The 23047-nt window shown below is 38.0% G+C and overlaps 1 protein-coding gene across 1 annotated transcript in view; it reads right to left on the reverse strand.

Annotated features, from left to right (window-relative positions):
* SMPD3 (sphingomyelin phosphodiesterase 3) overlaps positions 1–9680 on the reverse strand; it is a gene marked incomplete at both ends in the record, with an annotated part of 33077 nt that extends 23397 nt beyond the window's left edge. The window contains one exon of the mRNA XM_082319809.1: positions 8343–9680. Within this exon, the coding sequence (XP_082175935.1) occupies positions 8343–9680 (1338 nt within the window). The remainder of the gene's footprint in view (positions 1–8342) is intronic.
* Between the last annotated feature and the right edge of the window lie 13367 nt (positions 9681–23047).

Raw genomic sequence — 23047 nt, forward strand, 5'->3', positions numbered from 1 at the left:
GTGACATTTTCTAGAAGCTTCGCATTGCCAGCAGGTAGCCATTCAAAAAAATCCTAAATAAAGCAGTTTCTTAAATGTGTACCCTCCAATATGAAGGGTTTATATACATACAAGTCGGAGCGTATCTATTGCCTCTTCCTGCACGGGAAGCAAATCCAGGTGTGCAAACCAGAAGAGAGCTAAAATTTCCACGTACTCCTGGAAAAAGAGCTCCACAGAGTTTATCACCCCACAATCTACATGCGGCCAATAAACCCAAAGCTGGGAAAGGTAAATAGTCTGAATGCAACATTAAGAATCCTTCAGGGAGATGGGATGCTGCACAGAAGAGCTCTAGCTTCAGCCATTATAGTTTAATCACATCTTGGACTGTAAATGAGCAAAACCATTCATTTCATCAGCGTAGTTGACCATGAAGGTGTCAGTTTTGCCATTGGAATAGAGGTGAACCGTAGTACCGATTCCTGCATTATTCATTTGAAGAGGGTATGTCTCTATATAAGTATATAGCTCTACGGCAAACAAATTTACAGTCATGACAAGAACCAAGCTAATGACGTTCGTATTGTGAAGAAAAACTAGCCAGGCTGAAAAGCACACCTGCATGCTCTGTGGTAAAAAAACCTCTCTCCTTAGAAACAAAAGCATGAACACCGCATTCGTAAAGAACATCATCTAAGCAGGGGCCTCGAGTTACTGTTTGTTTTAGAAATAAAACACCCCAGACGGAGAGTAAGAGCAGGGCACAGAACCAGACTTTCCAGTAGATGTGACAGTGACTTACTCCCACAGAAATCCTCATCTTACCATATGTAGCCAATATTGTTTAGTTCAAGGGAAGCTCCATTAAAAATACAGGAGCTGAGATTCAGCTGAATTCCTGCAGATAAAGCAGCCGTGACGTGCACAAGTAGCGCTATCTCCACACAGGCTCATGGTTCGGTCCTCCCAGCTTTGACGCTCCGAGACGTGCTGGTAACAGTACGCTCTTTGTACCTCCCTATTTCAGCTACTGTGGGAATATCATTATAGACACCCTGTGTAATTATAATGAGCAAACAATAGAGGGAGGAAGAGAAAGGAAAGAAATGGAAAATATAGTTTCTCTTTCTCTCCAGTACAACTTCTCTGTAATCTCCCAAATCGTATCAACCCCCTTCTGGACATTTTTTTCCATTGGGGCAATTTTCCAAGACAAACGAGAGAGCCGGCACCAAGAAACTAACTGGTATAGCCAGTCAAACTGTGTGCCCAAGTCCTCGTTCCTGTTACTGTTAAGAGAAGATGCCAAGGAAGACTTGCAACTACTCACATTCACAATCCAAACATTCCTGTCCCACAGAGATGACTTAGATTAGCAGTACCTTCCAAGAAAGATGTATTTTATTCCTGCACTTTGTGTTCTTTGTAGTAGTTTTTTAGTTAGCTTACATATAGTGTAAAAAGATCTCTCTTATTTTTAGTACTTTGACATCTCTGCCTTTTGCCTTCAGGGATATGTAGCAGCTTCTAAAGAAGACACATTACTTAAATTACTAATTTATTATTATAAATATATTATTTAAGCATATTAAATAAATTAAAGAAGTTCAAAATGTTATAGAGGTCGGCTCAAAATTCTGTTTGGTGCTCTGCAATTCTTTCTAGCCACATTTGCACTCAATTATTTCAGAATCCCATTTTTCCCCACCTACCACGTGACAACAATTACTGTTCCATGAACTCAGAGAATTAGTTATTTGGCAAAGCTTCATTAAGCTTATATGTGAGGGAAAGTGGCTGTAAATTGGTGCCATGAATGAAAGGCTCTTCCTCTTCTGAAGAGGATAAAGCCCACAACTCACTTTCTCTCAAACCTGTATTTCATTCTGCACAACAGTTTTAATTTGTCCCCATTGATGAAGGAGAAAAAGACTGTAATTAATAACAGTAATTGTATTAAAGTGAAGGAACACAGTACAGTGCCATGGTAGGGGTCTTTTTTTTTTTTTTCTTTTTTAAAGAAGTCTCAGGCAGTTTATTGGACTCTAGCCAATTCCTGCATTAACATTTTATAGCAGAAACTGAACATGTGGAAAATGTTTAGGTTACCCTCCTGACTTAAATGGCACAGCTTTAGAGTTATCTAAACAAATTCATGAACAGGACCAGACATTTCTTTTATACATCTTGGGGTAACTGTAGATACAGGACAACTGATCAAGGACAAGAAAATCTAACCACTGAAGTCTCTAGATGATCTTTTACTGGGGTCAGGAAACAGCCATTCCCCTCTTCTGAGTAATCCTTAGGTGAAAAAGCTTCCCCTCAGTATGTCGTGCAACTGCGCAGTGGAAGTTGCCCCTTCGCTCCTTCACTCTCGGCCACGACACACACAAGTTGGCACAGGACAGTAAAGACAGCTTAAATTACCCAAGCAAAATCTATCTGCATCTGCACTGTCAAAAAGGAGAATCACAGTGGTTAATTCAGGGAACGCTCATTTTATCGTACAAAGCAGGCGCCTCGAGAGTAGCAAATAGTAAAAACTGTGCTTCAAAGCAGTTCTGCAATCAGAGCTACTGCTCCTTCTACCATCTGTTACCACCCTATCAGCTCTTTTGAAAACAAGTTTAGCTTTGCACATGAAGCAAAGGTTGCTAGGTTTCCTTTAAGCAATGAATAATAACATGTTCTCTGCACAATTACTGTACTTCCTGAGAACAGCAGTAATTTTCAGAGAATTTGAAAAGTAAATCTGTTAATAAGCTTAGGAATTAATATTAATTAAACACCAGTTCTTTCAGAAATTCAGCAAAACCCACAAGACTTATTTTTTCCTTTTGACTCTTTTTGATTTAGTTAGAATACTGGTAGCTGTTCAAACTACCCACATCAGACTGAGGTTTTGCTTTTGCTCTATGTTCACATACTGTGTTTTAAGGAAGAATTCTTATTTTTGCTAAAATTCTCTCTCTTGGCAGATGCCAAAACCCAAAACAATTTCCTGCTAAGAACAGTAGGAAGAACGGCCTTCTATACAACATACTTCCACGTCTCCCAGTCTCAGTGGGAGGAAAAGCACTCCAAAACCTCTCCTCAGTTAATAGCCATTGTGAGAATGATACCTCTTTCATTCACCTCCCTACCCCAAGTATGCATCTGCATGCCTTACATGGCTTAGATTTATGTTACAGTTATAGCTATTACAATTTAAGGATAAAAGAGAGGTAAAATTTGTCAGCAGAAGTGACAGTTTTTATTAGATCAATACATCTGGAAAAATATGGACCAGCTCTCTAGTTCAGTAACTCATCAGGTCAAATTAAGGATGTTTTCTGGTTTTATTACACTACTGTCCAAACTTACACAGCATCTCTGAAAGACAGCGTAACTAAGGCTACATGCTAATTCCTCTATCTAAAGATGAATGTTGACATTTTGAAACCACCTAATAAATTACAAACAGGTGATGCATTACACAATTTCTGCTCAGCGCTCATTGATACCTTTTAAACCTGATTTGACTGCAAAATCATCATCCAGTTTCTGAAAGGGACACGTATTTTAAAACTCCCTTTAAATCCATCAAAACCAATGTGGATTAAAATTATGTACGTGTCAGACCAACAGCTGCAGAGTAACCGAGAACACTGCAGTCTGCATCATGTTATATATAGATACATACCAGCTAGCTTTTTAGTTAGAATCACCAGCACGGGATAGCATCTGTGTCAGTCCCACTTCCCTCCTCTATCTGTAGCAGAGCAGCAGTAAGAGACAACTGGAGTTATAAAACCTACAAAGCAGACTCAAGGGTTCTTTTCTTAGGCATTTTAAATTAATATGAAATGCAATGCTAGAACAGAGAGTCACGGCAGAGTCTCCCAAGGGCCCAGAGTGTCCAAGTATGAAAATGGATTGGCTGATTTATGTATTTGCTAACTTCCCCTCTGAGTCTTTAGCAGCAACTAGGAACAATGGTTTAACACTTCAGACGTGAAACTGTCACTTAGATGCAGGTGACATTTCCCCCCTTCTTATATGCTGTGTTTTCTGTGACTGTGTCCCTCTTCCATCCCAGTCAGACCCTCAGATTGGAGACAGAAACACTGCTAGAGTTTGAAGAGATCCAAGTGCTGAATGTAAATGAGTCCTCCAGTTACACAGAAAATGGGCTTTATGCAATAGCTGCTCGCAACTGTATCATCCTCATGCCTTCATCCTGACCTGGGAAGCATCAGCCTGTACAGATGGAAAAACCAGTCTGTGATCTCTGTCAGGAAAATACCAGCAGCAGCACCTTTTTGTGGCAGACATCTTTAGGAAGAGAACAGACCAAGGCTAGCAAATTCCTTTGCACAGGTCTCCAGATAGCATGAAGTTAGGTAGCATGAAGTCAGTAGCATGAAACGCTGTTAAAAGCCTCTGTCACTTACTTCCAACTTCCTTCCTTGGCTGTGACACCCCAGGTGTTAAGCCACAATCAAATCACTTTACCTTCCTGTGCTTTAGTTTCTCCTATTAAGCAGATATTGACCTTTCTTTGTTATGCACTCTGAGACACAGAATGAAAAGCAGTACGTAAGAGCTGATTGTTATTATAGCTACTAATAATAACCCTTGTGCTGTGTAAGTCTCTCAGGTAAAATAATTCTGTATGACAAAGCAAATCTCTCAAATCCTTCCAAATCTCCACTTGAACTTTACAGTCTAGATGGTGAAGGCAGGGCAGGGAAGAGGGGGGCAACAGCAAATCATTTCTTCACTGGAAACAGAACCTATTCTGATAGGACAAAAATGTGTGAAACACTTGTACCTTGGCAGTAGGGATCTGTTTTGTAACACAACTCCGCCAAACCAGTTTTGCCTTTTTGTTCAAAATAATTCAACTTTAATTAAACGTTTAGTTCTGAGAGCTTTAATTTATCTCCTTCACAGTCGTATTTGTAGTAAGGTGACAAACCTCATTAAATGAGAACCAGTTTCTTTCTCTGAACATTCTTCTGAATTTGGATGTTTGCTCTTTCCTCAGGTTCAGAAAGATTCAAATAAAGGCTTCATCCTCCCAATGAGTGGAAACATTAAGTGATTTTATCCATATTTTCAAAATATGCAAGTTGTCTCCCCTCATTCAATTTTCACAACTTTTTTTTTCCCCTTAACAACATAAAGAACAATTGCTCCCTTACTCAGAGATGGAAGCCATGCAAGGGGAATAGTCTTCGTAAGTATTCTTCCAAAACAAAACTCGATTGATGTCTTTTCTACTTCAGAAACGGGAGCACCGTGCTTTCCACAGGAGTCAGGAACTTAAAACCACAGAGTTTGCGTAGGACAGAGACACTTAACTCCACAACGCTGCTGAATGGAAAGCAATTTGGAGACTCTTGTTCTGTAAGGCTATCTTACTATCTTTGAAGCCACACTGAGACAAACTAACGTAGGACTGGATTGCATTATACACATACGAAATGTTGTAAGAGCCAGTAAAAGAAGAATCTAAAAGCAGTGATATAAGCTGTCCATTCTGAATGGCAGAGTACTGGCTAGAATGACACCTTGCAGCCACAGTTATGACACGCTTTGCTAGCTTGCTGCTGTCCCAGTGTAAGACCTCAAGGCTCCTGAAGTTCATGGATTGATTCTCATTGACTTCAAAAACAAACCAGGCTTTTACTTACTGTAGCTTTTGTCTCCGGAGTCCACACACACTCAGTTGCTGATTAAGCACTACATCAAGAAAAACAACCTTCAAACCTACTTCGTTTCAAAGCTAAAATTAAATAGATCATGCCTACCTTTTTTTTTTTGGTCAAAGAAAGAAATGACCAATGATCACATAATGTACAATTCAGACAGAAAGTCATTTCATATCAGGATAGACAGCTCAGAATGAAAAATATTTTAGGTATACAGTACAGTATGTCAGAATGACACAGACATGAAGAAAAATGGTCTTTTAGCTGGGCCAGAATTCTGTCATATTTAAAAGAATGTAGTCGTCTTCAAATCTTCATAATAATTGGTCCCTATTCCCTGCTCAACTGTAACATTATTTAACAACTCGAATCCATAATTAAGTTCATCATCCCAGCGGAATTTTGAAAAGAGGCTTAATTTTCTGCAAGAGAAATGGAGACACTGCGGCCTGCCTAGCAGGGTAGCAAATCAATGACTCAGCAACGGGTAGTTGAAAGCAGATTGGTTTTAATCTCTTAATTCCTAACATATGCATATGTTGAAGGGTAGTCTTTGTGACCCTGGTACCTGGTAATATTTATACTGCACAAAATGTATGTTCATTTTTTGTACGCAGCACTTTATGATGAAAAAAATAAACTTTAGTTGTTTATAAACACTTAAGAGTGCAGTATGGAAAGCTTAGACCCAGTTTTTGGAAACCTGTATTCAGATATGGCTAGGCTTTTGTTTATGTCAAGTGTATATGAAATACTGGACTACTATCAGACTGCAGATTCTAATATTTGCTTTTTTTATGCAAGCCATGATACCAAAAGTTTTTGCTTTGTTTACAAATTACAAACAGTGGGTACAAAAAATCCCACTGATCCTTATTAACAATTCATATTCTTAATGGTTATTAATGGCTTTTGTTGAGGACTCGTGAGCATATGCACTAGAAAGTACATATAATTTGACCACGTAATGTATTTTGCTAGCATTAGGAAGAAAGTTCAGTTTTATTTAGTGAAACCTGTTCCAAACTGTGACAAAATCACAAAATCTGAAAGCCAGTATCCAAGGAGGTTTTCAGATCTGTCTAGGTTTGAGCCTACAGATCTGAGTTCTGCACAAAGTTTTGGTTCTTCTCTAGTCACAAATTGGAAGAGCTCACTTTCCAGTTTATGAAGAGCACGGTCAGATTCTCCCAAGAATTAAGCATGAGCAGCCACTAGTCTTTGAAAAGCAAATCATTGCACGCAGATATTTATTTCTGCTTTTCATGATTTACTGAAGTATATCCCCAGGCTTCCTGTTCTCACTACCATTAGTTAATTTAAGTAAACTATATTAATAAAGTGAAAAACCTCTGTGCTCCCCAGTGTCCCAGGCATTTTTTTTGTTTACTCTTCTTCGTACCTCTCTGTAACAATTCTTCTGCAACCAAGAGAGGGATAGTCATACATTTAGGTTCAACAGGGCTCAGTGCCGCGTCCTGCACTTGGGTCACAACAACCCCATGCAACGCTACAGGCCTGCGGGAGAGTGGCTGGAGAGCTGCCCAGTGGAAAAGGACCTGGGGGTGTTGGTTGACAGCTGCCTGAACATGAGCCAGCAGTGTGCTCAGGCAGCCAAGAAGGCCAATGGCATCCTGGCTTGTATCAGGAATAGTGTGGCCAGCAAGACCAGGGAGGTGACAGTGCCCCTGTACTCGGCACTGATGAGGCCACACCTTGAATCCTGTGTTCAGTTTTCAGCCCCCTCACTACAAGAAGGACATTGAGGTGCTGGAGCGTGTCCAAAGAAGGGCAATGAAGTTGGTGAAGGGTCTAGAGCACAAGTCATACGAGGAGCAGCTGGGGGAGCTGAGGTTGTTTAACCTGGAGAAGAGGAGGCTGAGGGGGGACATTATTGCTCTCTACAACTACCTGAAAGGAGGTTGTAAGCGAGGTGGAGGTCGGTCTCCTCCCAGGTAGTAAGCAACAGGATGAGAAGAAATGGGCTCAAGTTGTGCCAGGGGAGATTTACATTAGATATGAGGAAAAATTTCTTCACAGAGAGAGTGGTTAGGCATTGGAACAGACTGCCCAGGGAAGTGGTGCAATCACAGTCCCTGGAAGCGTTCAAAAAACGTGTGGATGTGGCACTTAGGGACATAGTTTAGAGGTGGACCTGGCAGTTAGGTTAACAGTTGGACTTGATAATCTCAGAGGTCTTTTCCAACCTTAATGATTCTATGATTTCATTGCAATTCTTCCAGTTTTATTCCACTGGCATTTAGACTTTTGATTCCCACATAAACACACAACATGCATAAGCTGGTTTCCAACAGTAATGGCCACTGTACTATACTCGAGTTACGAAGCTTAGAATTTCTGCATTTTATTAAAGACATTTCTGTAAAAAAGAAACTAAAATTACATGAAAACTACTTCAAATTTTGACACTTGAAGTTATACTCAAGTTCTACCTCCAGAAGTCCCTCATTATTTCACGCACATCCATCACTTTAACACAGTATCTAGGCCACAAAACCTGTATATAGGTTATATCAAGTAATCCAGATGTGAATATTGCCTCTTTGAACTCTTAGCAGAAATGACTGAGAGAAAATAACATAACTTTATAACTTGTCACATATATACAGTCAATAGTTATGGCTTCAAAAAGGCTCTTACCTTGAGAAACAAGGCTCCCTTGGAAGCCAAGGAGTCCGTTCCTCTTCCATTGGGGTAACAGTGATAGGCAGCATCCATAACAGGATAGCGGCTGGCAAAAAGTAGACCACTGTTCACAAACTTAAAGCTACAGCAGCCATGGCAACTGTAGACCCCAACATCATAGACAATGTATTCAAAATAGTGATGAAGCTGCTCTTTCAATTTCTCCGCAGCTCTTTTGTCAAACACTTCCTGCAAACACAGAAAGTCCAAGTTGGCAGGGAAGAAAGCAGAGATCTCGTGATCAAAGGTCTCATCTGTATGTTTCTTTTTCCGCACTGAAGTCTTCTTCATGATTGAAGCTTTGTAGAGGAGCTTGTTGTTGACAGTGCTTTGGTCCACTGTACCATCTCCAACACGAACTTTAACTAAGGACTCTCGTGAGGCAGAGTAGCTGTCTAAACTCCCAGAATCTCCTTCCTTCTGCTTGTGGTTAGGTGTTTTTGAGATCTCTGCGTCACCTTCCAGTGAGGGCTCTGCTGGGCCACTGGCATGAGCCTGGCCATTGATGGTATCTGTTTCTGTGTCTGACATGTGGCCATTATCCTCCCCATTGATGCGGACAATGCAAGTGTTTTCTTCTCCCTCATTTGGCTCTCCGGGTCCACCTTTATCTTCTCTACTATCCTCACTGTTGTTTGAGCCAGAATTGTCTCCTTTATACTCCATTGATGTTGTCCTTTTGATGCCGGCATTAACAGTACGATTAGTGTTATCTCCCCCCTGGGGGGAGACCAAGCTGCTAAAACTTGCTGCACTGATGGATGTGTTGGTAGGAGAATCTATATATATTTTGATCTGTGGTCTGCTTGCCCCATTTCGGATCCTCCGGCCAATCTCTTTAGCCCTAGCCTGGGTATTGAAAACATTATTAAATCTTGCCAGAGAATCTGGCAGCAGGCAAACATTGGCACTGCCAAAGCAGAAGCTTTTCCCATTCCCTGCAGCCTTCCATTCAGTGAGCAGTGTGGCTCCATTGGCATGGTTCTTGTCTTCTAGTCTGGAGTAGATATATGGCCTTCTGGCTGACTGGAGTGGGGACCATAACAAGAAGCCAATCAGAGCAAAAGGAAGAGAGGCTACCAACAGTGCCAAGTAGATGGGAGTGGTAATAATGATGCAGAGTGCATGAAAATAGCATGGATCATCTGCTCTTTGACGTTTTTCATAGGTCGTTGGAACAAAAGAGGCCACAAGCCTATCTGCTAACCAGTAACATGGGAAAATCAGGCCCCAGGAAAAAGAATGCAGAACTGACAGAAAGCTGTTGGGAAATGGGGAAGTGTATAAAACCATTGCAACTTAATTATGGCAACACTTCAGGGCCTACTACATGATGTCACTGTGTCAAGCATCCATAAGGAACACTGGGAGAGGGCTGGGGAAAAAAGGTCCAGTCAGGAGTTTGTTTTTTTCCAGTGAGAGTCAATAACAAAATTTTAACAGCACCATTTCACTGTGTTGGAGTAAAAATGAAACAAGGCCACTGTTTTCGTCTGGCTTTTTGGCATCTGCATTTGTCAAAGGATGTCATTGTTCACTGGAGGCTGCCATAACGAAACACTCCGGAGGCAAAAAGGAAATCTGTAAAAACAAATGACACAAAACATATGTAACAGTTATTAAAAGTTTAAAGCAGATTTTTTCATACCAATGTTGCCCTACAGTCTAAATTAGTTCCCTTTTTTGGTTTAATTTAGCATTTTTGATAGTCTGTTAAAGACTATGGATCTAGGGCAACTCCAACAACAAGGGACTGGTATTTCTGCAAATGAAATCAGAACATTGACCATTTAATGTACGTGACTAATGTTGTCATGAAACACATTTCTGTTATGAATTTTAGGCCTTACATTGAGAAATGTAGTTTGGAGTTTCTTTTATTTTATAATCTATTCACACTAATATTTATATTTATTTATATTAGCTGTTTTCAGAACCTTGCAAATGGTGTTTAGCAGTTATCTCTAGGCTGCTCTAAAAGACTATTACATCTAGTATTTTATCACTGAAGTTAAATTTGCTTGAATTGCCAAAGTCCTTAGGAAAAAAAAAAAAAAAAGTGATGTGATGGAGGTACAATGGCAAAGGCACCTTGTATTTAAGAGCAGAAAACATTTGTTTGCTATAAAATATTATTTGCTTTGCTGCACTTTAAAAACAAAATGGGTTGATTTAAATCAATGAAAATACTCTTCATATGGTTGAATATGGTTTCAAATTTTTAATTTTCAGTTTATTAAAAATAGTAAGTCAAACTACTCTGCTTTAATATTTAGGTATTTAATTCTCATTATTTATTTCAAGCTGCAGTTCAATTTCATTCAGCTACAGCCCACAAAAATGCCTGATATGCCTTCCTATTAAAGGTTTCTTACATATAGTGAATACTTAAGCAAAATATAAATTAATCATAATTAACATAATTGTTTTTAAATTCCAATTTTCATCTTTGAAAGAAACAATACTAATTGAATATATCCAATAAGAAAAACAGTTTCACATCTTTCCTCTGAAGACAGATGATGTCTTTCAAAAGTTGTCTTACCAGCTGGGAAATTCTGACCCGAGGTACTTAGCAAATGTCATGATTAACCAAAGACATCAAATTGTTAGCGGCCTGATCTCATAAAAAATCTTGGCCGTATACATACAGCTTACATACTTTTTAAAAGTAATTTAAGTCATTTTAATAACTTGTAGTAAGGTGAGGTTTTAACACAGGTTTTGCTAATATGAAATCTACATTATTTCAAAAAAACCAAGTACTCATATTAATCAAACGTTATCAACCTTGAGAATGGTATCTACCAATGAATGCAATGTCACTCTCCATAAACTGAAACTGTGACATTACCAGTAAGAGGAGCAAAGCTAGATGACTGACGAAGGCAGAATTCCCATTTATAATGCTTCAAGCTTCAAACCTAGAATGTAAATATTAAGCAGCACTGAATAAAAACCATTCACCAAATAAGCAAAAGAGAGGATATACACTGGACCATGCTTCAAAACCCGTCTTTATTTTTGACATCTTGGAGAGATAAAAATTACATATGACTATTTATTGGCGTAAGTTCAATTAAAATTTGGGGCTCTCAGGGAGCCAAAATTAAGGAAATAGTAGTTTGATGTGCATTTTAAACATTCTGCAGGGCACCCAGAGACAGAAGGGCATTTCTATTTCTATTTAATAGCAACTAAAACTATGATATGGGACATAGAAGAGAAATACAGTTTTACAAAGCTATGCTGCCTTAGAATCAGAATAAAAATGCAATTCTTCAATTTTCTCTCACCTTTTAGATTTCTGCTTCTTGAAACCAAGCCCTTGCAACTGATTTATGTTCCTACTGTCAGCATATTTTTAATTGTGGTACACATGCAATACCAGACTGCCGACACAGAGTATACTGTACAGGTCAGAAGCGGTAAGGCAGGCATTAAAATACATGGTTTAACTAGCTCTCTTTTTACCACGTTTTTTGTTTATTACCGGTAAGAAAATTCTTCCCTTAGTCTACATTCCTGATCAGCAGGACTAAGAGTAGTCATAGCACGTCAGATTTGCAGCCATACATTTTTGGTAGGCATCATGGCAAAGAAGAATTTTAATAAAGGAACAGATGAAGATGAGATAGTTTTGCAGATACTTCTTCCCAGAAGTGAAAGGCAACCCTGGGGCAAGCAAGGAAGCGTTAGTCTGAAAAATCTAGTAAGATGGTGACAGGGGCTCGTAACAAAAACTGACTGGAGATAGCAATCAAATTCTAAAATAGAGTGAGAAAAATCAGGTTGGGTGGGGACAAGATTATAAAGACCTTCAAAAGCAAAACCAAGTAGTCGGTACCCAAATACTAGAGAGAAGGAAGAGTCAGTAAGTGCATGCATTAAAAAGGATCGCAGTACCACAACAGAAAACTGCTTTTAACTACCGTGTCCTGGGTGGGCAAGGAAAGCTGTATCTTAGAGATTTTATGTAGAATGAAGACAGCAAACAATACTTAATAAATATGCATGTACTGATACCAGGAAAAGATCGCCAAAACCTGACAAAATAAAAGGGGGGGAGGGAGGCTAGAAGGAAAAAAGGCTGTTTTACTTCAGCAACACGCACCTAGCCTTCCGAGTAAGAGTAACACCTGTGCAATTGCTCACAGCCAACTGCATGTTTTGCCAACACCAGGCAGTCAATTACATCTAAGGGCATATACGGTCCTGTGTATTTTTGCCCTGATGGTAGTATTTAGATGGAAATTGGAAAGGTTGGATCAAGGGAGATTATTTTTTTGTTGTTTTAATTATTAGCTTAGCATAACTTTCACAATCTTATGCAACATGTTTGAGTTTAAATAAATGAGTGACTAGTCAAGTACCAAATAACAAATGCTTGGCATTTACTCATTGCCAAAGGCATTTTGGGATGTTGATAATAGGGGGAAGCCTAGCAGATTTGTTTTCCTGAATGATTTTTAGGGCTTTTTAGTAAGAATGCTCAAAAGAGACTCTGGCACCTACATATCAAATAGAAAAAAATAACTTAAAACCTGTCCAATTAGCTAATTATCATTAGACAAGAAAAAACTGTAAAGAAGTTATTGTGTTCTACTGGATGCTTAAAATGCTTTATAAAAGCCCTGTCTATTTACATAATCATTCAGCAGACCAGAAAGGTTGTTCTTAACAACAGTGCCAAGGGTAAACAGAACATTGGTGTTTGGGGTATGTGAAGTGAGGATGGACTGCAAACCTTATATTCCAGCTTTCAGGCTCATGACCTTTCTGGTGAAAGCTGCAGTTGTCTTGCAGACTATAAGGTCAATTTGACTTTTACTATTTTAAAATAACACACCAGAAAAAAATGCAGAACCACAATGGATCCATAATAATTTCTCTAATTAGATATTTTCTGAAGTATATGATGACAGGGTGTTACAACTCCTAGGAAAACGTGACATCAAGTGACAATTTTGTAAATAGAGTAGTCAACACCTGCTCGATGATGTGATAGTAAAGAAGTAAAAAAAATCAATCCAACATAACTCATGCCGGTTCTATTATGGACTGCAGCATCAATAATCTACAAGATAAACAGCTGTCCAGCAAACCATAAAATGCTCAACTAAAATGGCTTCACAAAAGCAATTATTCAGATTATGGGGACATACTAAATCTAAGGAATTCATGCTTACTGTAGATACAACATACTATCATGTGTATTAGTAAAAAAGGAAGAAAAATGAATGCAATCAGAAATCCTTTCACGGGATAAGATTACACAGCAAGTGTCATAAAGCAAATTGGTTCAGACTGAGGTCTGTTTTAACAACATTTAGCAAGAATGTAATTCTTTGTAAACACTAAGGACTGAATGATGGCTCAAGGCCACATTGGTGACTCCTACATTTCCTCTGCTTTAACCAGGCACAGTACCTTTGAAAATCAGGAATTTACTGGATGGTTTTTGACCAGGTGCCAGCTGCATTCCTCATTGCTACGCAGCTGAGTGGGGAGGCAATAGGGATTTGAGTAGAGAGAGATGCATTCCATCTGTTTTATTCTATGAATTCTAATAGAATTCTCAGAAATAATGATACAGAAGTACAAAAACTCTGGTACCACAGCAAATTTTAAAATGTGATAGCTGGAGAAAAGGGAGGAGGGAATCATGAGCTGGATGTCCTTTAGATTTCTGCATATTGCAGACAGACATTGGCACATCAAGGCCCTAATTAAAAACACTCTTACTGCGAGTAAAATATAATTCTGATTTATTAATCTTATAGATGAAGGAAATCACACAATTTTCCAAAGCGCTGTTACAGACTCACTGGTACGCACACGAACAGGAACTAGGTTTCTTACTCTTGTCTCTCAGCTGCAAAACCATATGCATGCTGGTGCCCCAAAGCCACCCAAAAAGAGAGAATTGAGAGAGTCATGAGAGACACATTTTATCTCAGCAAGACTTTAGAGGGTGAGGGAAGGCACCACGAGTCAACTGCAACTTGGAAAACATGACGTCAGTAACATCCCTCCTAATGCAACAGTTTAGATGGAGCCTAAAGCCAAAGTGCCTAATTCCCTGTGATGAAGGGTATTACTTGGTAATCCAATGCTTTATTCATAGGGGTTTGAGAGATTAAGGGAGAATTTAAGATATTGCAATGAAACAGATATTTTTGTATGCTACAAAGGCGTAAACTGCAGTCTTGTTTAGTTGTTTTTATTATTTTCTAAGTGTTTGAAGGCTAAAAAAAGACTTTATTTAATTTTTTTTATGGTGCCAGTATAGAACATCGCAACTTTAGTGAAAACAAGACATCAGGTAGAAAGGTTTCAAAGATTTTTATGATTATAATTATGCCCAGTAGTATGCTAGAGACATCATAGATCAAAAGAGATGTTCCTAGCTCCAACATAGCTTGCAAACTAAATAAAGGACAATGCAAGTCAACAAATGATAGAGAAACAGAAGAAAGACAACAAATGTTGCAATAATAAGGTTACATGGACAGTCTAGAAATGGTCAGAAAAGTTTTAACTTCCTTTTTCTTAGAAACTAAAATACACTTTCAAATTCAGGCAACTCAAATTTCTTCAAATTTGCTATTAACATCTCAACTATATTTTTAAAATACATGTAAATCACTGCAAGAACAGTTATTTTTTTTAAAAACAGAATAAAACTGCTGAAGTGACTAACTGATTTGGAAAGTCACCCTTTGGGTAATGTCACATAATAATTCACATAAATTCATTAAAACTAGTTTTTCTTGAATCCTGACAATTGCTTGGTCTTCAGTGAAAGTCATAGCAATGTGTATCTAAAATTGGATTCTAGAAAAGCAGTTTATTTAGACTGTGTTGACTTTTTGTTAGCTTTATTTCATTATTGTCATTGTAATTTGAAGCAGAGAAACACAGCTTACAACAATGCTACCACTACAGCATGCAAAACAGCAAAAATTAGTGTTTGAAACTGAGAATAGGCAAAATAAAGATCTGAGAGAACTGAGAGAATTCCCACTCAGGCTCTCATCCTTGCTTATTAGACAAACCACAACTTAATCTCTGCTTTCCTCCATGGGCTCATCTGGTTTTGCTCCCACAAACACTTCATAAATTCTCCCTTTCTTCATTCAGTCTCTTTCCCCTGGTTATTCTTATACATGCTTTTAATTAGAGTCTAGTTCAACAACTACCCACGTTTCTGGAAAAAGACCTACTCCAAAAGGCAAAATACATGTGACCTGTTTGCCATGCTTATTTACATGACTGTAATTACAGAGATGCAGCCATCTCAAGGTGTCAATGGCTCTAACGGAGATGATTTCTTGTTCCCTTGTGGTCACTGCACAGCCTGATGTTTTAACTGAACTCCTGTCATCCTGTATAGGACTTATTCCGTGAAGCAGTTCAAGACGTAGGGTAAGGGAATTTAAACAGCACTTACTCGCTAACCTTAACTTCCACTTAAGTCAATAACAATTTACAGCTTTTTTTGCAGACTTGCCATTGCAATGTTCATTCACCAGTGTCTCCCTCAACTTTCTTCCTTCTTTCTAAAGAAGGTAATCAAACATTGCCTAGGTGCTCTGCAGCTGGTCTCTTTTATGTCCACAGGCTGCCATCAGGCAAGAAGCCATTATAAACAAGATGTCTAGCTTAATTGAACTAACCTGTAAAAAATAAAATATTAAGAAGTGTAAATTTACACATCTCATTGAATACCAGTGATGTCAGCAGTTAAGTACGTGTCTGCAGAAAAAAACCCACCCCCACAAATTCACAGAGCCTGCTCAAGCCTCTGGGATATTTAGTAAGGAGTAGAGTTATGATGATGCAATCTTTGTTGAAAATAAAGAGGTATTGAGCACTTGGGCTAAATTTTCAAAAGGAGTCTTTGGAACATCAATGATGCCTCTCACTAAATTTCTGTAGAGGCTGTACATTTAAGCACATACAGTGCTGTTATTAACCACAGCCTTGGTAGCTTAAGGGACCTGAAACAGGGCTATGAAGTCCATTGACTACTCAGAGCAAATTAGCCCTCCTGTAATGGAGCCCACCCTACTGGAGTTGGATTGGTAGTGACAAAGGTAGCTCTTGTCACTTATATGACAGCCTGCCCACAATGAATGGGAGGTAGTAATCGGGTTCCTTTGACAGAAGATTGGCTGTAGCTGGTCTCCTGCTTAGTCACCTTAGCAGAGAAAACTAAGCTTCATGCTGGCATGGTATCCTATATATCTCCTCACCCCACATGGGAGTTTTTCTGTCACAGAGCTGAAAATTTGCTTATGATCAGACTGTAAAACTTGCTCTGTACTTTACAGTTAAGTGTGGCATGGCAACAGATTCTCATTTCCAATTTGGTAGTCCCAGATCATATTCCTAGGCCAAAAACCATACCCACACACCTTCTGCTACCTAAATTAAATTGGATTAAGTTTTAAACTTAATATTAAACTATCAATTCAATTATGTTAATGTATGGAAACACACATTAAAAATATATATCTAAACAATTATAACCAATTGAAAAACATGACATGTCCCTATTTTCTTTCAAAATCGATGGAATATTGAAGCTGAATTCATTATTGCAGAAAACAACCAGCTTTTACATTCCTGCAAGCAACCTTGAGTCCACCCTGACACAACAGATATTATTTGCTTAAAACTTAGTGTCTGGAGTCGTAAATGCAGAAGGGATACATCATATCTTTCAAGCCTAGAAGAGATTTATTCTTTTCTTTACACGTATGAACTGCAATCCTAACAATGAACAGACAATTGGTGTGTCTACACACCAGCTGTACTAATGGCTGTCAGCAGGTCTGACCCAAACCCAGAAAACTTCACCAATCCAACTCCAAATTCTAAAATATACCTCCAAAACTTAGTACATTCTGTTATTTGAATGTGAGTGCACCAATACCAGCCTGTAAACATAAGCTGACTAGTCAGATACATGCCATGTGGGAACTTTTTAATAGGGCATCTAGTTCTACTTCACTGTAGAGCACAAAGACCCATCTAAAAATCTGGACTCCAGAAACTTTCACCAATTATTTTTTATTTCAGTGGAAATAGAAGCAGACTGACAGCTTCTGTTGTATTTTAGAGGGGCCAATGCCACAAATGCCTCTAAAAATATCATGGTTATGCAAACTAAGTAACACAACAACCAATGCCAGTTCTGATCAGCAAGGACATTACTTTAAAATATAAATTTAAGTGCGTCATCTGAATAACTTCTTCAGGAATTCATAAAAAAAAAAATCCTAATCAGCAAAACTGTCTCTTCTTGTACAGGCGACAAAATCACATATTTCCGAATTATCAATTCATATTTATGGCCTTAGGAACTAGTAAGAAGTAGAATCAACAGCCTATCCTCTAATGGCTGAAAATAACAGCAAATACTTCATACAGCTTTAAGTTTTCAGAAAAGCTTTGCTATCAGGCAAGATTTAGACAAAAAAAATTCATCTGACCACTTGGTGATCTCACTCAGTACCTGGAAAGCTAAACATTCTCTATTTTGAGACCTTATTTGGTGTACTTCAGTAGTGAGACAACTGCAGTATACAAATGCATGAATCTGTGACACTAAGCTCTGTTTATACAATAGAAATGGAATGGGCTCTATTTACAAAATCACCTTTTAGTGTGCTTTAGCCTCGTATTTTACAGGAGCTGGAGTAATTCAATAATGGCTAAATAAATCTGATCTTTGTAGATCGTTTGTTTAAAAAAATCTTAGTGAGATGGAACAATATTAGCTTTGGGTGCCCAAGACAGAATTGGAGATAAAATTTTTCCTACTCAACTTTCACCCTCTAAAACTTACAAAGGCCTGACTACAGCCATGCCTAGTCCATAAATTCTCAGGGGGCATAGGCTCCCTGTAAAATGAAAAGCTGTACTTTCTCAAGCACTTTAAGCCTTCAGGCTTCTGGTTAGTCCAATATGGCTCATCAGATAGAATTATAAAGTAATCAATTTTCCCCAGAGCGGGTATTTTTATACTGTTGAAGTTGTTCTTAACAGCTGGCAAAGAAAAGTTAACTTAGCCTACAGTAAATCCAACACAAATCCCTGCCAATAAATATCTGTTCTTCTATAAAAAAACTCACCTACAAAATACTTTATAAAGGAAATTAAAATACAACTCAACTGAATTAAAACACAGCTACCCCTATAAAGAATAATTAAAGTACATTTATTCATGTTCTACATATGGAAAATTGGAAAAACAGAGCATTTGTAACTTACAGAAGTTTTCATGGAAACCCTGAGATTAGACTCCTTAACTCACAATTCCCTGCTCTACTGACAAAGACATATTTCCTCAGGATTCACAGAGATCTAACTGTATGGTGGCTAATCATAAAAGAATCAGCATTACTGGAAACTCAACACATAAATACTCAATCTTTCCCCCAAAACTTGTTACCACATCAGGCTCTCTGACAAAAATGCATGAATTCAAACTCAAGATTTTTTTTAAGATTAAATTGTTCTGAGATATATTCAACAAAAATATTCAGCCTTTCTCAAACAGTTAAATATGTCTATTAAAATTCTGTTTGGGGGAAAAAAAACCCAAAAACCACAACCCAGAGCACTCTATCCTTTTGACTTTTCAAATGTGGTAACAAATTCAAGCAAAAATATTTTGCTTATTCATTTGTAAATCCATTTCACTGTAATACATTGTTAGACTAAAGTACACCAGTCCTCTCATATGTTCATTTATTGTTCCAGAGTAAGACATAAAAAAAACCAGTTAGCAATATGATTTTTTTAAAAATATCCCATCCAATCAGTTGGTACTTTGTCTAAGAGAACATTTGTTGCCATCTTTACATACAGCATGGCTGAATTTCGCTCAGATATTACAAAGCTATTCATCTCTCAAATAGTCATGAATGAAATATTTAAAACCACAAAATCTGTTTGGTGATTTGTCTTAAAACCACTCCTGAGAAAGCAGAGAGAAGATTTTGTGCAGGTTTATTCTAGGAAGCCTCATGCCATGTTAGAACTACAAAACACATCATGGAACAGTGGTGCAGACTTACTTCAACTCTTCACTGTCTACAATGGAGTAATATGCCACTCTGTTACACTGGATATCTCTGGAAGAACAGTAAGTTATACGTAATAAGACCCATGCCAAGAATCCACTTACTATCTAACTACACAACTCCGCTTCTACACATTTGTAGAGACACCCTGCAGCATTTTTTTAAAATGTGTTTGCCACCAAAATAGCATTCTTGAAAAAAATCTTCTAGACTCTCAGGAGAATGCAAAACAGCAGGACTGCAATATGTTTCCCACTCATCCTAAAACTTATTTCAGTTTTTATTAAGCATTGGGTTATACAGAAAATGCTGATCCTTCCTCTTTCTCTTCCAAGACATTCTGACAAACTGGGAAACATGCTCAGTATGTTCTGGATGTCTTACTGGTACAGCACAGGAAGCAATGTTCAGTCACAAAGCATCCTTTGAAGTCTACTAACACTGCCTCATAAGACCCAGGTTTCTGGCACTCTCCACTGAATTGCCTACCAGTCTCCCATATTTTCTGCTGGCAGAAGAGATCCTAGCTCATTTCTGGATGCTTCCAACCTTTCAGGTTCCATGTTTCAGAGATTCCTACTCCACATACATCACTGTGATTTTGTGCATGAGTTGGGGGGGGATTTGGTAGAACAAAGTGAACATAAAATTGGGGGGGGGCGGGTAGGGAGAAGGGAATCTTATCTGTGTGGAACAACAAGAATAAAGGGAAATCTGATTTTTGTAGCATGGACAGAATGTTGCTTAATCCATAACACACCCTGAAATATGAAAATTGTGTTGTTTTTACTCCAAGTGGTCCATGTTTAGAAAAGAAACAAGAGAAGCTATGCTAAATACAGAACATTCTAACACTTCTACCACTAAATCAGAAAATAGCATAAGCCAGTAAAAGAACCTGACAAGAATTTAAAAGGAAAAAAACAACAAACAAGTGAAAATGAGCAGCTACTTTATTTGGGTATGCACATCTGCATACAAAGTTCACCTTACTATTCTGTGGACTTTTATTTTCCTTAAAAATACAGTAATTGTTTATGGCTCTTCTGTTATTAAATGCAGTTGTGAAGATCAGGACAATGTACAGATATTTCATTTTACAGCCCTGACCCCCATTTTTTAATTACTCTTGCAACTACAATGAAATCAGAAAGTTTTCTACACTCAGAACAAGGAGGTGTAGTGTAGTTTATTTACATATTTAAAAGGAATCCCTGCAGTGTTCCTGTGCAATCACCAACAGATGATGCACACTAGATCCCTCTCTCAGCCATCAGCAGAAAAAGAATTGTTTAAATATTAAATATGCTTTTGAAAAATTCTACTGAGTCAAACTATTACCAGTTTTTTTCACTGTGAGTGAAAGTAAAATGTTTAATTGAAACAGCTGTTACTTAATAAATAACCAGAAGCTGTGGACATGAATGCATGGTATTTCCAGATTACATTTTCATGCATGATACTTCATGCATGGTATTTTCCATATACTAGAATATAAGACAAGTCTAAATAAGATCTCAATCCAAATAACAAAACTTTAGTGAACCAGAAGCGTCGACTCCAAAACAGACCTGGGCCTATCTCCAAATATAAACTTGATCTCAGTATTACGTTTAGGATGCAAGGCAAGCATCCTAGATCCTCAGTGCTGCTTTTACTCAGTCAGGTAAGCTTTACTGTTGCAACTGTTTAGCAAGAAATCCTGCTATCCCAGGGGAAAAAAACCTGAGTGTATTAAAATTCGGTCAAAACATGGTCAGAAAAACAAAAAAGTTGCATTTCTTTTTTTTTGATGCATACTCACAGTGCAAGTAACTAATTTTACCTTCACAAAGTTTGGTTTTAGTAGCTTCTACTCAGCCAGTTCTACCACAGCAAGTTAAATGGGGTTTTGGTTTTACAAGATCGGCATCAATGTATTTGTCAAGTTTGTTCCATTCCCCAGACCAACTGTGCAGTCCATTATTTTCAAAGAGCATCCTTAGACATATACAATACTTGTGTACATTATTAGGGTTATAAAAGTGCTAAGAAGTACAGCGTTCACACAGCAGAATCTTTGTTAATAGCAATGCCTAAAGCTGGAAAGACTTTTGCTACATCTTCCAAACCAACATAGTCTTGTCCTGCCGTTAAACAAACTCACTTTGCACTGTGATTCACTTCAGAATTCAATTTTTAAGAGTCATTTTGTAGAGCAGAAATACATTTTTTAAAATTCAATTGAAAAGCAGGCCTTCATGTGTTGAATGCTATGATCTTGGAAGTGAAGCTCTTCAGCACTGAAATGAAATTCATAATCCAGTGTAAATTTACATTATCTCCTGCACGTAACAGGACAGTTGTCAAAGAAAAAGGGCTAAGTTGTGGAATGCTACATTTCTGGTACTTCTCATCTCCTTGGCTTTGTGTTATCTCATCCCCACTACAAACGTGAAGTTGTCACATACCAATATCTGAAAGCCTATGTTATGGATGGTATAGCTTCAGTGATGAAACAGCAACTGTCATCTTTTTTTAAGGGCAAAGCGATCTTTATTAGCTATTAATTGCATTTCTACCTCTGCTAACTGCTCCTTGCCTATGCTATACTTTGCAGGACATACATACATTTACTCGAGTATTGCAGGTAGAGATGCAATTTGTTTGTTGGCCATGGCTTGTACTACTATATTGCCTTTAATAGGACTACTCCCAGAGGGAAATTTGCCTTAGTGAAGCAAATGCATACTGGGAAAGTATCAGAACGCTGTTAGACAGAATAACATTATTTATATAATTCTGATTATTATGCATCCCAAATTTTGTAAGATTTGACGTGATGTAGAGGGAACATACTGTTAGTATATTATATAATTCATCCTGATCACTTAAATAGTTTCTTAAAACAGCATCCCCTGGATGCCTGTTTTTGAAGTGTTTAACGAGGTATACATAAAGAGGGTAATAATTATAATGGGGGTGTAATGAGCTTCACTATCAACGGGAGTCAAAGTACAGTAGATTTTTATCTCAGATAATTATTTCTACGTGCAGTAAACACACCAGCAAAACTGAGGAAATAAAACATTTGAATTACCTCTAGTGAAGGGAATTCACAAAAGAGAATTTAATTCTTATTCTGAATTTGTTACATGAATCTGACAGTTGTTCAGCTGACAAATCAAGAGACCAGAAGCCTCATGTATTGACACAGAGCTATACACTACAGCACAGGAAGCAGAACTCCGAATTCCACTGTGTCTTGGCTACAGGTAACAAGAAACAACTTGTGTCTATGGAATTAAATGTCAAACATTCCACACCAAAAGGACAACTCATTGTAATATGATCGAGGGAAACAACTGCCTTAGCTGTGAGTAGCACACTGCTATCACAAAGATACCCATGGACCAGAATAATCTACAAGCTACACAATTACCCAAAAGTGAATGACCTTTTCCTAGGGAAGAGAAGTCATTTATTTACAAGCCACGTTTATTCACTCTTGAGCCCTAGAGCCAAAACAACCACAAAGTTCCTAAGTAGAGCAGTATTGTAGTAAGTGTTGTCAAGCTGGTCAGG

Source organism: Platalea leucorodia, assembly GCF_965183815.1.
Source record: "Platalea leucorodia genome assembly, chromosome: 8".
NCBI lineage: Eukaryota > Metazoa > Chordata > Aves > Pelecaniformes > Threskiornithidae > Platalea > Platalea leucorodia.